Raw genomic sequence first — 14,050 nt, forward strand, 5'->3', positions numbered from 1 at the left:
TTTACTCCAATAGAATAAGGGGTTAAGTGATTAGTTATTCTACGTAGTGTGGGGTAGATGCAACAGGAAGGTTCTTGAATAGATCATCAAACGTTCCTTGCGCCCTCGATCGGCCAATCACCGCTTTGCAAGCTGACTGGTCGATAGTATTTAAAATTTTTCCTGCCTGAGTGGCCATCTGATGTCACAAGAAAAGGGGGAATGGCGATGCTGAAAATTTTAGGGCGGCAGATTCTCGATAGTCGGGGTAATCCCACCGTGGAGGTGGATGTCATCACATACAGAGGTTTGGTCTCTCGTTCATTTTTGATTTGATGTTCTTTTTGCTGCTCGAGAAAGCTGAATTAACTCCCACCAAAATGTTTTGAAAGTGATCTGGTTTAGACCTGGGAGGGTTCTTTACGTCCTTCGAAGGTGGCAGTAACTGCCACCTGTCATTCTAGGATCTCGCTACTCGTAGGCGAGTTCGCCGTTGATGCGGGGGGAACAAAGCATGCCCGACTCTTATTTTCTACCAAGTTTGTCTTGGAGCCGTATAGTAGTTGGTTTCAAGGTGGTTCACCATCGAATTTGTAAGTGCAAGAGCGCAGCTTGCCTGGCTACTTAAATGTTACATAAGTAGGCGTACTCCTGCTATTGCTCCCACTTTTTGATTTGAAATGCAGTGCTTGTCCAGCCCAGTGTTTCTAAGCATGTTTGCAGTAGCCGCGAATGATTGCATGTGCAAATGCATCACTGTTCTCCCTCCAGACAATTCTACATCCTATTTTTACTAAAGCTAAAATGTTGATTAAAATTAGTATCCTCACAAATAGCTGCATGAGTGCACATTATTCCTTTTTTCTGTCTTCAACTGGAACGCTTAAGCATTCCATTTGTTGGGATTAGAGGACAAAGTGGTTGTTGTATGTCTCTCCTTTAGGTCGGACATTGGCTTGGCATAAAGGAGCGAGTAACTTTCTGGATGTGTAGCGCAAATGCGCCTAAATAGGCAGCCAAACCAATGCGAAGCTTTTGTAATGCTAGACGCTTACTTATGATTTTATAAGTAGGCATGCTGGTGACTTGAAATATGGGTTGTTATTATCCACTGATCGCATTATAGTGCTTCAAACCACCGATACTAGTTTTGTTTTAATCAAACTTCCTAACGGTAACCCAACGAATGCGGCATCACCTTATCCTGATTGCTCTTGTCAATGAACCAGAAGGCATGGAATTACCAAGAGTGTTAACACTAAGTCAAGTGGTAATCTCGATCCTCATGATAGCCAACTTCTCAAAGCTCCTTCTACACAAACGCGATACCTTTTACAATTTTATCATATCTAGGTTTGTTTCGTGCCTCAGTGCCAAGCGGCGCGTCGACTGGTCTGCACGAAGCCTGCGAGTTGCGTGACAACAATCCGCAGGAGTTCAATGGTCTCGGCGTGAAAAACGCGGTGCGCAATATTAACGAAATCATTGGACCGGCACTGCTGAAGAAGGACCTCCTCGTCACTCAACAGGCTGAAATTGACAGCTTCATGGTCAACGAACTCGATGGCACTCCTAATAAAAGTAGGCTACTGCTTTTTTGTGTTGGCAGTTGACGGGCTAGCCTTAACTCTCAGTGCTCCCATTCATTTGCTGTTTCAACGCATTTTCATGGTGGCCGCCAGGCTGTTTCATTGTTACTCAATTTCGATGGGATTTTAACAAATTTTGTGTGGTAAAAACCATCCTTATAAAATATTCTTCATAATCAGGGCAGAGAAAGTGGATAAGATCAGCTTAAATGTACGCTTGTGTGCATTCTTTCAAGGTCGTTTAGGCGCCAACGCCATTCTCGGTGTTTCATTGGCTGTCCTCAAGGCCGGTGCTGCCGAACAGGTATTGATCGATGAAGATTTTCGATTTCCCGTCACAATCCCTTTGTTAACTCCCCGATTTTAAAATTTTTAGCGTATTCCTCTCTACCGTCATGTGGCTAACATGGCTGGGGTGACAAGGGTGACCCTTCCTGTCCCCGCATTTAATGTAATAAACGGTGGCAAGCACGCGGGCAACAAATTACCCATGCAGGAGTTCATGATCCTTCCAGTTGGCGCTAAGTCTTTCGGGGAGGCTTTGCGAATGGGTGCAGAGACATTCCACCACTTGAAAAATATAATCCGTCGAAAATACGGTATTGATGCTTGTAACGTGGGTGATGAAGGTGGTTTCGCACCCAACGTTAGTGGAGCTCATGAAGGTAGTAGAGGCTTGTATTTGTATTCCATCCGCTTAGATTGCTTCAGTATTTATGTTGTTTCACTGCTACAGCCCTGGATTTGCTCACCGAGGCCATAGCTACAGCGAATTATTGTGGCAAAATAGTCATTGGAATGGATGTAGCGGCCTCGGAGCTCTTTGAGAATGGGAAGTATAATTTGGGTTTCAAGGACGCCAAACGGGATCCGGGAGATAACATCACTGCGGAGAGACTGATGGCATTGTATAACGAACTTCTTGCCAAGTATCCCATTGTCAGCATTGAAGATCCCTTTGATCAGGATGATTGGGAACCCTGGATGATTTTCACAAAGCAGTCGCGAATTCAGGTTGGTATGATCATATGCTATGGAGATTATTAGTGTTTGGTCCTCCAGTAAATTGGTTAGGCTGCTGGTTATATAGCCCTCCCGCCTACATTTAACGCAATCCGTCAATCTTACTACTTATCTTTTATCTATCTGTGACATACCTGGCTTTCTGCCTTCCTGATCGTTGGTATGCCATCTGACTGATCTGTCCAACCTCTCACCTATTTCTTTGCCCAACTGGTATCCATACACCTCTACCTTTTGCCATCAAACTGCTTACTTATCTGTAATCTATCCACTCACTCACACTTCCAAATACCGATCTATCTATCCGCTGTCTTCTACTGCGCTCGACAGATCGTCGGCGACGATCTTACGGTTACCAACGTGGAGCGGGTGCAGAAAGCCATCGACATGGGCGCATGCAACTGCCTTCTGCTGAAGGTGAACCAAATCGGCACCTTTACGGAAGCTCTGGCGGCCACGAAGCTGGCCCGATCGAAGGGCTGGAATGTCATGGTTTCCCACCGCTCCGGTGAGACTGAGGACTCCACTATTGCGGATATTGTCGTCGGTCTCAATGTCGGACAGGTAAGAGGGCGTGTTCTGGCCATCTTCTCTACACCTAAATAACTACATATCGTTTTAAGTATCTATCGGGCTAAGTAGCTCTTCAGCTAGTTCCACCTACTTCTTCACGAATCCATCTATTCAGTTGTCTAGTATCTGTCATGGTTGCTTGTTAGTGCACCTCTCAGTTTGCCTAGTCGTTTCTCTTCCATCTAGTGGTGAAATACTCCTCACTACCTCTCTCTTTGCAGATTAAAACTGGGGCTCCGTGTCGTTCCGAGCGCCTAGCCAAGTACAACCAGTTGCTGAGGATAGAGCAAGAACTTGGCAACCACGCTGTGTATGCTGGCGAAAGTTTTAAGCACATCTTAAACCCTATCAAGTGAGGCGTTGATAGGCGGCCGATTGCACCGTTTGCAATAGAGACCTAGCATTGTTATTCTTCTTATAAAAGTTGTAGTAAATTCCAAAATTCTTGTTCTGCTTTTTGAGAGTAACTTTTGATGTTAATAAAGCAGGTCCAGTGGACAAACATAATTTGTTGTAGTCATTTTAATGAAATACCAAACCGAGGAGGGATTAAATCGGGGAATTAGAGGCGTACTATCTCAAAGTATTCAAGACTGTCTGTTCAGTATGCAAATATGAACCAGACGCGAAAAAAATGGGCTCCAGGTAAGGTACCCTAGACCTCTCCCGATATTTTGAAACTCATTTTATGTACAATCCTGAGGATGGCTTTAAAATTGCCGGCTATAAAAGTCAATTTTGATACTTGCAATAAAAATATGCAACTATAATAGTGCAAGAACAGCATATATAATGCACTTTCATTTAAATACCTTATACGTGCAGAAGTCACGATAGAATCGTTAAAAAACGGCATTCCAGAAAACAAGTCTTTTGCAAGCATCTTGTTAGGAACTCAGATTTTGCATTTCCCCTTGTACCTAATGCTTACTCAAAAGCCCTTAAATTTTGCCCATCTTTAAAGTCAGAATCGTTTGACTAATATTTTTAAACTGCTTCATTAGCCAGAAGTGGCAAACAACTCACTCGGATTAGAAATAATAAATTGAACATTGTTTGAATAATCCGATAACCACCTCGATTTTCAAAATTGTGCTCAACTAATCAGTGTTCGCGGTGTAACTGTAAGGAAGTTCACATAAATGGCCAAGAATACTGGAGATACGCGTTTCAGAAAGCTTGATGTTGATAGCTTCAGTCAAAGCAATTTTGAGGAGGAGACTGTTGATGACACCCACTTAAATCCTCGAGACGTGGAAGGTCTTCTTAGCAGGCAAGCTTTTTATGCATTGGTATTGTCATGTTCATGCATCATTTCCGTATTTTTCCCCAAACTTCATTGGATTCACCCAATTTTTTTGCTTTAAGCTTGTCTTTTCTATCTTTATAGCATATTTTATGGCAAATTCAGTTTTTGGACACAGGGAAGGCTCGTTTCAATACGCTTACCAGCATATTTGTTATCGAATCATTTATTAGGCGTTTTAATTTCTTCCTTTCAAACGCCAAAATAACTTTTCATGCAACATATTCATCTCCTAATGTACTAGAACAAGAAACACCTACCATTTTAATATCTCTTTTCATTAAATGTGCCTCAAATTACATTGGGGTATGCCTATTATCCTACGAAAGTACGAAAGCATAGTATCATCAGCAGCGTACATGTGTAAAGAGGGCGTTCGCAGGGCCTTGGTTAATTTATTGTTTTGTGCCAAATGGGAGAAGTGTGACAGTTGCGACCCGAATATCTGTCCCATTTCAGTGGTATAAGTTTGTGCATTAGTTTTTTGGGCTCAGAGCAATGCAGATGTATGGAGTTGTGAGTGCTTGCTTGTTTCTTTTATATCTCTGTCATTTATTTACATGTGTTTGCTCTTTTTCACCCAGTGGGAAATACGAAGAGGCCTTGCGAATGGTGTTAGACAACGCGCCAGTGAACTCGAAGGACGCGGGTCTTAAGGATGCTGTCTCGGCACTGATTCTGCGTGCCATGTCATCGATACGCAGTAACCAAGTTGACGCCTTCGTGAATAGTTTAAATCAGGAGCAGTTAGACATGCTGATGAAGTACATCTACCGCGGCTTTCAGAAACCCGTCGATATCACCTACCCTGCGTTACTTGTCTGGCACGAGAAGGTTTGCTCAGATCATCTTTTTTCGTTTATTAGTCTTTGCGGACTTTGCACACTTTCTCACCTCATTTGGAGGGATCCAGCTCCTTAGACAGAATCTATAAACTGGATTAACTTGACTTTATTTCTGGGCAAAATAAGCGGAGAATTCCGCTTCCTAACTCTTCCCGCACCTAGCTTTTGTATTTCATTAACTTCTCTAGATACTTTGAAAATGCCGTTCGTTTATGTCCTTTTAACCACGTAGATACAGGCCTTGTGTAGTCTTGTAAACTCGGAATATGACTTTGTCCCGACTAATTGACTACTTCTCACTATTCCTGCAGAAAAAGCAGTTACCCTTGCACACCCTCGAGTGGCACCTAGTGGATAGACCTCAGTTGTGACTGTTTGACCTTAAGTGAGAAGGTCGCGGTGAATACTTTTGTCTAAAGTGCAACACAAACACACAAAGTTAGCCTTGTATAGATGAAGTGGTATCTTAGACCTTTAGGGTGGGTAGTGAATAAACCGTTTGGGCATGACCAGCAATATGTCTGTCCCACTTACGAACGCTGTAACACAAGAGTCACTACGCATTACATGTCAGCCAGTCGGTCAGCAATCTAGCCTACCCAAAAGGTGTGAATTACAACAAGGTGATATTCTTTTGTCATCCCTTAATGCACAGCATGTGGCACCTCTATCCGCTATTCCCTTTTCAGGCCCTCGCAAAGGGGAAAATCAGTTCAATATGCCGCGTCTTGACGGACAGACAAGTTGTCTAACCACACCAACTCAAATGGCTACCGTCGACACGATCACTGTCAGTTCCCTACTCAACAAAGTGAATTTCGTCTGAGCCAAAAACTTCAAATTCATTTGCCTTTTCACACTTCTCGTTGGCCTCCTTCAATCCCACTTCCCTCTATCCCTCTTCTTCCTTTTTCAATGCAGAAATCGTGCGATGCTGACGAGCACACTTCTTTTATATCATCTTTCATTTATCCATGAGAGAGAGAGAGAGCATGTTCCGTGGTTATGTAGCCGAATTGAGATGAGGTCCAGATTTTATCCAGCTTCAAATATAGAAACTAAGTGTCATTTGATGTCACTACGAAAGTCTGCTTCATAAGCGTTTCGGTTCTGCGCTTTTTGCGATGGGCAATCAAGTCAAATTGAGACTTGATTTGCAACCGAAGAAAAGGGGGCCCTTCCGTGAAGATGCTACACGCGACCTGTTCCACCCAATTCGGCTAATCAAGACGGTGAGCAAGAGTGGTAGCGCCTTTCAACTGCGCATGGCGAACGAAGGCGTGGACCCCGAAGGCACGAGTACCTACATACGTCTGCAGAAGAATTCAGGTACACGCCGCTACGGTACGACGGTCTGATGCTCAGCAGCAAGACTTTTAAGCGATGGAAGCGCTTTGAGCATAATCCACCGTGCGTCTGTCAATGACGATCGCTTTTGTGGTGATTATCCGCCCAAAGTCTTGGTATTCGTTTTCGTGCCTTCAGTCCGTGCATGAATCACCTGAACGCCACATAACTTATAGTCTTGCACATGGGACAAAAGCTTCCGTGTGAACGGTGAAGGTGGGGCATGAAGACCACTTTCCGCATGTGACCACCACTGAAGAATGGGATGACGAAGTGAAGCGGGTCATCCAAGGATGGTTAAGCTGTGTTGGCAGACCTTTCTCCTACGAATCCTAGACAGTGAATGTTGGGATAAGTGTACGATCATAGTGGACGAGTAGGCCGAGAAACAAATGTAATTTTCACTCTCCTAAGTGTGACCTTTAAAGCCGGTCTTGCAAACGTTTTCAAAATTGAGCAAAGCCAAGAAGAATTTTAGCCGTGATCGATTCAACACTTTCCTCTGAAGCAAACAAGCCTGTAGACTTCCGCTCCATAGGGCATTTTGGCTCTGAGAAGCCACAGTGCACCTCGATGACCATTTTCCGGAGTTTTCGCGGTCTTCTGACAGCTCAAATAAAGCTTGTCGTGACAATCTTACCTAGTTGTGACTCGATTGAATTGATGGAAATTCATCGGAGTAGTTCGGCCCCCATTTAAGCGTAGTGGGAGGTGGGACGTTGTCCCCAACCTCCCCTTGACTGATAAGACACATTAGGGGCCTCCTAATTGAATCCGATGCCTCAACTGTCAGTGCTATCGGGGATATCTTTTGAAGCAGACTTTTAAATTTCATTGGGGCTGTGACCTTAAGGGGAGGTTTCGTTTCATGAGGCATTTTCACTCTTGAAGATGAGAAGAGCTATGAGTGAACCCACAGCGCGTCTCAATAGCCACTTCCTAAGATTTTTGTGATTTTTTTTTGACAGCCCAAATGTAGCTCATCACTGCTAGTATTATTTACTTCTGACTTGGCTGAACCGACGGCAAGGCCATCGCGTTTAAGGTGAAGCCAACACGTTCCCTCCGGCCAGAAAATGGCTTCCAAAAAGTGTAGTAGAAGGTGATGCGATGTCCTCAGCTACCTCATGTCTGACAAGATAAGTTCAGTGGCCTCCTACTAATTGGATCTACTGCCTCAACCGCCGTTGTTTTCAGCGGTACCCGGCACAGCTGCAGCGTCATCTCAAATCTCCTAATTCTGACGTTTCCGACTCGTGAAAGCCTGTCACCATCTGGATCGAGGAATCGCTCCATTGTCGAACATGGGTGCCACTGTCGAGGGACCCAATGAAAAATTCCCCTTCAAATGTCTTTCGAAAATAACCACCACCTGGTGGGCACACCTTCAACCCCTTGAATCTACATTATCCCAGGAAAGTAAAGGATATTGTAGAGAAGGTATTGCTATTTCACATTGTATTAAAGGTATGGATTTGAGAACAAAGTGAGTGGAACGTAGCTTGTCACCATCGACCTACTTGCTTTGCATGTCATGGGCAGTCTCTACGCCACGTCAGTTTTTAAAGGGGTGCACACACGCGTGCAGTCCCTTCTGACAGGAAAGAGCAGCAGGAGTACACGCAAATCTCACTCATCGTGGTGGGAAATGGTGAATAAATTCAGATCAAAGGATAATCAATTGTTTTGGAAGCGGTCAATGAGGTGCTTCACATGACCTTGGCCTCCGACCACGGTGGAGGTCATGGTTGACACTGACGACATCACGAGTGATGTTGAAGACGTTGAAGTTCTCGCCCGTCCACATCCACCTTTGCACTCACTTGTAGTCTTTGTGGAGGACCAAGACCTGCGTGGCGGTTTACTTGGCCTAGTCGAGGCTGTGCTAGTGGCGATAGAGGCACCTTGACCTCCAAAGGGTCTCAAATTCGCCACCGCAGCACGAAAACGACCTTGGCACAGGGAAGCGGCTTCCTCGTTGTGGGCGTTAGCTAATGTCACCGTTGAATTTGGAGGTAATTTCGAGGGTAGCGCTGTTGTACCTATAGGAACACAGGATAGCAGACCCCTCAAATATTCTCTTAGGAGTAATTGACATGCATTCCTCCCTCCTCCCCCAAATTTGATAGGTAGTGAACGGGGATTAGTGATTAGGCCGTTTGAGTCGTAGAACTTTGGGTGAGAAAATCAGTCATGTAGCGCTGCCAACCGACTCCGTGTATAAGGTGGCAACAAAAGGAAACTTATGCTTGCCATAGATTGTCAGTTTTCAGGCAGAAAATCAATACTAACCATTCGCTCGAGAAGCTGTCTTGACTCCAGACCCATTCGTCAGTTGGTTCGACCTAGAAAACATCCGAAAAGCGCTTAGAAAGCTACGGGAACAGCTAGCAAACCCTTGAACACTTTCACGACCAACCTCAGGGAAGGCGTGGTATCCAGTCTCGACAGTCCAAGATTTCTCGGCGGCTTGGAGTGTTGCATCCTCGTAGACACTTGGGGAGCACTGTACTTACGCACCGCGGGTGATTTCGCGGAGTCGTTCCGCGCAATGGGGGATGCAGTCGAGGGTCGAGGGGTCGCCTTGGCGACAGAGGATTGGGTCGCCACACGCGATGGGGAAGGTCGGTATGCCTTTCCAAGGATCGACTAGAATAAGAAAAAGTGTTTCAATCCCTCAATTCTATCCATAAGTACGCTGGTTTGAAGAGTGTCCATCCCGCAGGTAAAACAATGCAAAGAAACCGTCTTCATCGGATGATCAGACTCACAGCTGTTACTCGATCACTACCACCGTCAGCACCACTATTAGTGTTGTTGGTGGACGAATCAATCCCAATGCGACTGACAAGTTGGCAGACAGACATTGGCGAGGCGCAAGAAGTGGAGGATGAAGCACCTGAACAGTCTTCACTGCTTGCCAGAGTAGGCATTCGATTGTCATCAGCTTCCCCGTTCAAAGTCATCGCTTTTCCACTGGCACAGGGCCCGATGTGGTGACTGTGGTCTTCCGTGAGGGTGAGCAGTGGTCGAAGGATCTCATCCACTTCCCCTGGTGATAGGGTAGCCATGGAACGAGTCTTGGCGATGTACTGTTCATAGGCACGACCGAAGGTCACAGTGTCGTATTGTGAGGCTTCCTGACACTCAATGTAGATTGAGGCGCCGGTGAGGGTGTGTGCTAAACCGTTCTGCCAAACTGTGGGGAGGATACTACTGTTAGATGAAATAAGTAGACTGGTATAGCACAATCAACATCAACATTTATGTAACTAGCATACCTTTTGGGGGTGAGATCGGTTTAAATTCGGACACTTTTTGAGGTTGAACCAAGTCAACCGCAAACCGTTCCTCATTTATCTCCACCGCGATGCACCGAAAATCCTCCTCATCCTCCTCTTCCACGCCATTCACTTCCTGTTGCTTGTCTAATGCAGTAGGAGTGGTTGAAAAGAGAGGAGTGACAGTGGTGGTCGGGGTGGCGGCGGCGGCGGCGGTGGTGGAGGAGGAGTGTTTTGCCATCAACGCATTCCACGCGTCCTGCACGAGCGCCACGTGGTCTGCATCATCCACGTCCGCCTCACTGCCATCACGGGGGTTGTCACTCCCATCGCTGTCGTTGAGTGTTGCGGAAGGGGGAGGCGGGGTGTTTTCACTTACCTGCAGCTTCGCAGAGGAGGATCTCGCGATACGACTGCGACGTTTGAAGATAGCTGTAGAAGGAGAGGGGATTAGAGAAAGTTGCTACGTTGAAACGGTGCAAAAGCCGGCTTACAGTCAACCAATATGTTGATGATCAATGTCCTTATCGTTATATCTACATCGAAACCATATTTTCGCCGTTCACTCACCAGTCAGGACACTGGATCCTTTTCTTCGGGGAGCATGTTCCTCCTCGGATTCGTCAATTGAGTGCAATCCCACTTGGCTGCTGGTATCCGATAATTTGGGGCGAGGGCAGATATCCTCCATGTGGAGCATCAGATGTTTTGCTTTCTCCGGAATTGCAGCATCAAAATTCTCCAAAATCACCCTCTTTATCTCCCGACACCAAAGATGCTTCACATCCGCGCTCGCTGCTTGCAGTGTCTTTTGAGCGTTTGGATTGTTGAAGGGAAGAATATGGAAGGCCAGCGGATCCTTGTCAATGCACTCGATCAGCATTAGGTTGTTACACTAAAAATAAATCAAACAGTAAATTTTACTTAAATAAAAACTAGTAAAAATGATATTTAGATTGAAAGAGAGTACATACACTGATGATATCACGGATCTCCAGGACGGACTGTAACCCCTCTCCAGAAGATGATTGTAAGTCCTTGAGATTAGGTGCGGAATTGTTCCCCGCGTAGAACTTCTTGGCCAACAGGATGGCCCGTTCGAAGAGAAGGACCAATCGGCAAGCGTGTTTTTTGGCGGGCAATCGAAAGACATCACGCAGTAGGAGGCAACCCCATTGATCGACGTCAAAGCCACTGGCTCGCAACTGACCAATGAGCTCATGGCGGCGCTTTGCTTCGTTTATGTGGGTGGCCACTTGAATCATGCGTTCAAGGGCGCTTTGAAGGTGTTTAACAACGAAGTTGGGATCCCCGTTGAAGATGCTCTGATTCTGACCCAGCCCAGCTAATGTGCAGCCTTTGACAAGCTCCTAAAAGTGGAATTACTACTGATCAGCATTCTTGAATCCAGATCCTTCTAGTCCTGGAACCTGATGGCAACCAAAACTTTAGTCTAACACACAATCGTACCGTGTGGAGCTGCCAGAATTCGACTGCAAGGACTTTTATTCGCTTACCTGAAGAAGAAGCTGATACTTGAGGACGCGTTGGACCGGTTTTAACAGATAAGAGGCCAGGGGAAGGAGGTGTCCGAGGCGGGTTTGACAGGCGAGAATGGAAGCCCACAGCTCTGTGTGCAAAAGACTCTCGTGTTCCAGCGTCTGAATGGATCTAGACCAAGGACGGAGCATACCAATAGATCACCCTTACTTCTGGATTGCATCCCAGGAATAGCCATTTTGCGCCGGATGTTCTTTAGAAAAGTGAATTCCACAAACAAAATAAGACATCCTGCCTTCTTGCAGTTGAGGTAGAGCGTGCTATGAGTCACTCCTCTTCAGCCCTCGATTGATACCCGTCTAGCATAACATCCACATCCACGTAGAACTTCAGGTGTGTGAGCGGATTTGCTCCAAATTCTGCATGGAGAGTAACCTCAAGCAATTCCGAGCGGTAGCAGGTGCAAGACACTGGTTGTTCCCAAATAGGGATGTTCAGGCCGTTTGGACCTGATTTGAGTTTTCGTGGTGTTCGGCTTCCATTTCGTAGTTAAACGCACTTACTGCTTAACGTTTAATCGGTACCACTCTTTAAAGCTGATTCTGTGCCCCAACTTGTCGGTGGTAGCATTCGATATCTATCAAATGAGTAGAGGACGCGACGACAGGTTACGCTATTTGGTGAAAGCTCATTATCTGCAGATTACTTCATTGGAAATTCCGTACCACGTAAACAAAGTCCGAATTCTGGTTAGTTAAAATAGGATTTCATGCCTTTTGTGAACAGTTAAGAGTACGTTCACTTATTACACATGTAAGATTGTAGGCTACAGGGAGAATTTTGCTTCAGGAGTGTGAGAGAGTGAATTTCTGACGGTCAAATTTGACCCAGAAATGCAGGCAATCGGCTGATTCAGCTGAGTCACTCGGCCTACAGCGAGGCATTCACGTCTGTGTGTACATGCGTCTAGCTGCGCTCGCATTAGTGACACGACCCGTTAGGTCAGAAGAGGTGAGGTGATGTGGGAATGAAGATGGGGGTGGAGCCTGGGAACGAGTCAGAACCCCGATGCCCCTTTCCACTTCCCATAAGCCCATACTTTTGTTCTCTTCACTTCAACGCACATGACGAGTCGACGGCATCCAACTGTCGCAAGGGGGACAATATGCCACACTGAGTTCCATATTGTAGACTACCACATAAGAACCACTATAGTTGCCGGTCACAGGCGCGTCAAGTAAAAATGCGTTGATGCTTCGTCCCCTAAAATTACAGCGCCCGCTTCCTCCATCCAAACTTGTACTCCAAGCCAAAGGCGGCAATTTGTCAGAAATGGGTCCATTAGCCCATGCTAAAGGGAACTTCTGATGCGCAGAGGTTTGAAAAACACCTCTTCTGCGTGCTCATTAACCGTGCCTTTGACGCACAAACACTCACTGTTGGAAGATCGGATGGAAGAGAGGTATATAAATCCACCTGGCCACCTACCCGGCCGTTGTGTGGAACTCTATCATATTCCGTGTCACAGTGACTGAGAACCACCCCATATAAATTTTCTAATTAGAGTTTGGAATCCGATTATCTGGAAAGGTGCTGCCGCACCCCTTAATTCACATCACTGCTATGCCAAAAACTCATGAACTCACAGTCAGGTTTGAAAATGACCACATTTGTTCTTGCATTCCCATTAGAGTGCTTCTAAGTTCACTTCGAAATACGGACGGCTAGCCGATGGCTTCACCTCAGAACATCAAACGCGTGAAACAACTACCTTCACTTTTTCATCTCCTCCCCCTACCAACCATCCAATAAATTTCACTGGCAAAGTCCAGCGGTTCCATGGTAGCTTCCTCATTCCGCTGCAATCGATATCCCCGAACGTATTTCCCCCCGATATGGTGCACTCCAATAGCACTTCTTCTACATCGTGCAACGTCTTCTGGAATAACTCGAGCGTCGCATCACTTTCGCTCTCAATTTCACTCGCTACACTGGGTCTTATTCATGACTGCAGGGTTCACACATGAAACAGTCCGAGAAGAACACTTTACGCTCTATGTGAAAACATTTGTAAGGTTCTCCTTTCGACACTGTAAAGCGGAACGCATGAAGAAGCTTCCCATCATTTGTCGATTTCGCTTAAAGGTGATGAATGTTACAAATTAGGCTTTTCGTTCCTTTAAAACCACAGGCTGCTTTTCTAGACGACGTGGTTGATACGATCCGACAGCAAAGCAGTGACATCGACTCCCTTACAATTCCGAATTTGTTCCAGTTACCTCCCTAGCTATGGAATGCAGACGATGACACACCTTCCAGGACATCGACTGCAGTGGCAGTTTCATAGCCCAGAAACAATCCGCCCATAAAATGTGGGGCAGCCCCTTAGTGGATTCGCAAATTCCACAGCCTCTGTAACGGAATCGTGAAGCCATTTATTTCCTGTCCAGCCACCGCAGTCTTCGACACGCGTGGCGAGACAGAAGGCGTGGTGCCTTATAAACAAGGCGAAAGAAAAGACAAGCCCCTAATTGCCACCGCGTGTCCTCACAGCCAGTACAGCGGGCGGCATAACTTATTTCCATCCTTCACTTTTGACTGGTCAGT

At 45.9% G+C, this 14,050-nt stretch overlaps 3 protein-coding genes across 3 annotated transcripts; 2 read left to right on the forward strand and 1 right to left on the reverse strand. All coding sequences in view use genetic code 11, as the record gives it.

Moving 5' to 3' along the window:
• Positions 1-201: 201 nt before the first annotated feature.
• On the forward strand, positions 202-3,520 carry EGR_07232 (Beta-enolase; the record flags this gene model as incomplete). Its single annotated transcript, XM_024496481.1, has 7 exons — positions 202-264; positions 1,272-1,560; positions 1,805-1,872; positions 1,945-2,233; positions 2,305-2,582; positions 2,922-3,155; positions 3,386-3,520. The coding sequence occupies 7 exons, from the start codon at positions 202-204 to the stop codon at positions 3,518-3,520; spliced, it is 1,356 nt and encodes a 451-aa protein (XP_024349066.1).
• Positions 3,521-4,306: 786 nt separating this feature from the next.
• EGR_07233 (Actin-related protein 2/3 complex subunit 5-like protein) lies at positions 4,307-6,067 on the forward strand (the record flags this gene model as incomplete). The annotated part of the gene is made up of 3 exons (XM_024496482.1): positions 4,307-4,461; positions 5,055-5,304; positions 6,005-6,067. 3 exons carry the CDS (start codon positions 4,307-4,309, stop codon positions 6,065-6,067), a joined length of 468 nt encoding a protein of 155 aa, XP_024349067.1.
• A 2,272-nt stretch (positions 6,068-8,339) lies between these two features.
• Positions 8,340-11,634, reverse strand: EGR_07234 (Pleckstriny domain-containing family G member; the record flags this gene model as incomplete). The annotated part of the gene is made up of 8 exons (XM_024496483.1): positions 8,340-8,704; positions 8,955-9,007; positions 9,082-9,311; positions 9,434-9,861; positions 9,944-10,375; positions 10,514-10,838; positions 10,918-11,313; positions 11,461-11,634. 8 exons carry the CDS (start codon positions 11,632-11,634, stop codon positions 8,340-8,342), a joined length of 2,403 nt encoding a protein of 800 aa, XP_024349068.1.
• Between the last annotated feature and the right edge of the window lie 2,416 nt (positions 11,635-14,050).

This window comes from Echinococcus granulosus, assembly GCF_000524195.1.
Source record: "Echinococcus granulosus chromosome Unknown EG_S00073, whole genome shotgun sequence".
Classification (NCBI taxonomy): domain Eukaryota; kingdom Metazoa; phylum Platyhelminthes; class Cestoda; order Cyclophyllidea; family Taeniidae; genus Echinococcus; species Echinococcus granulosus.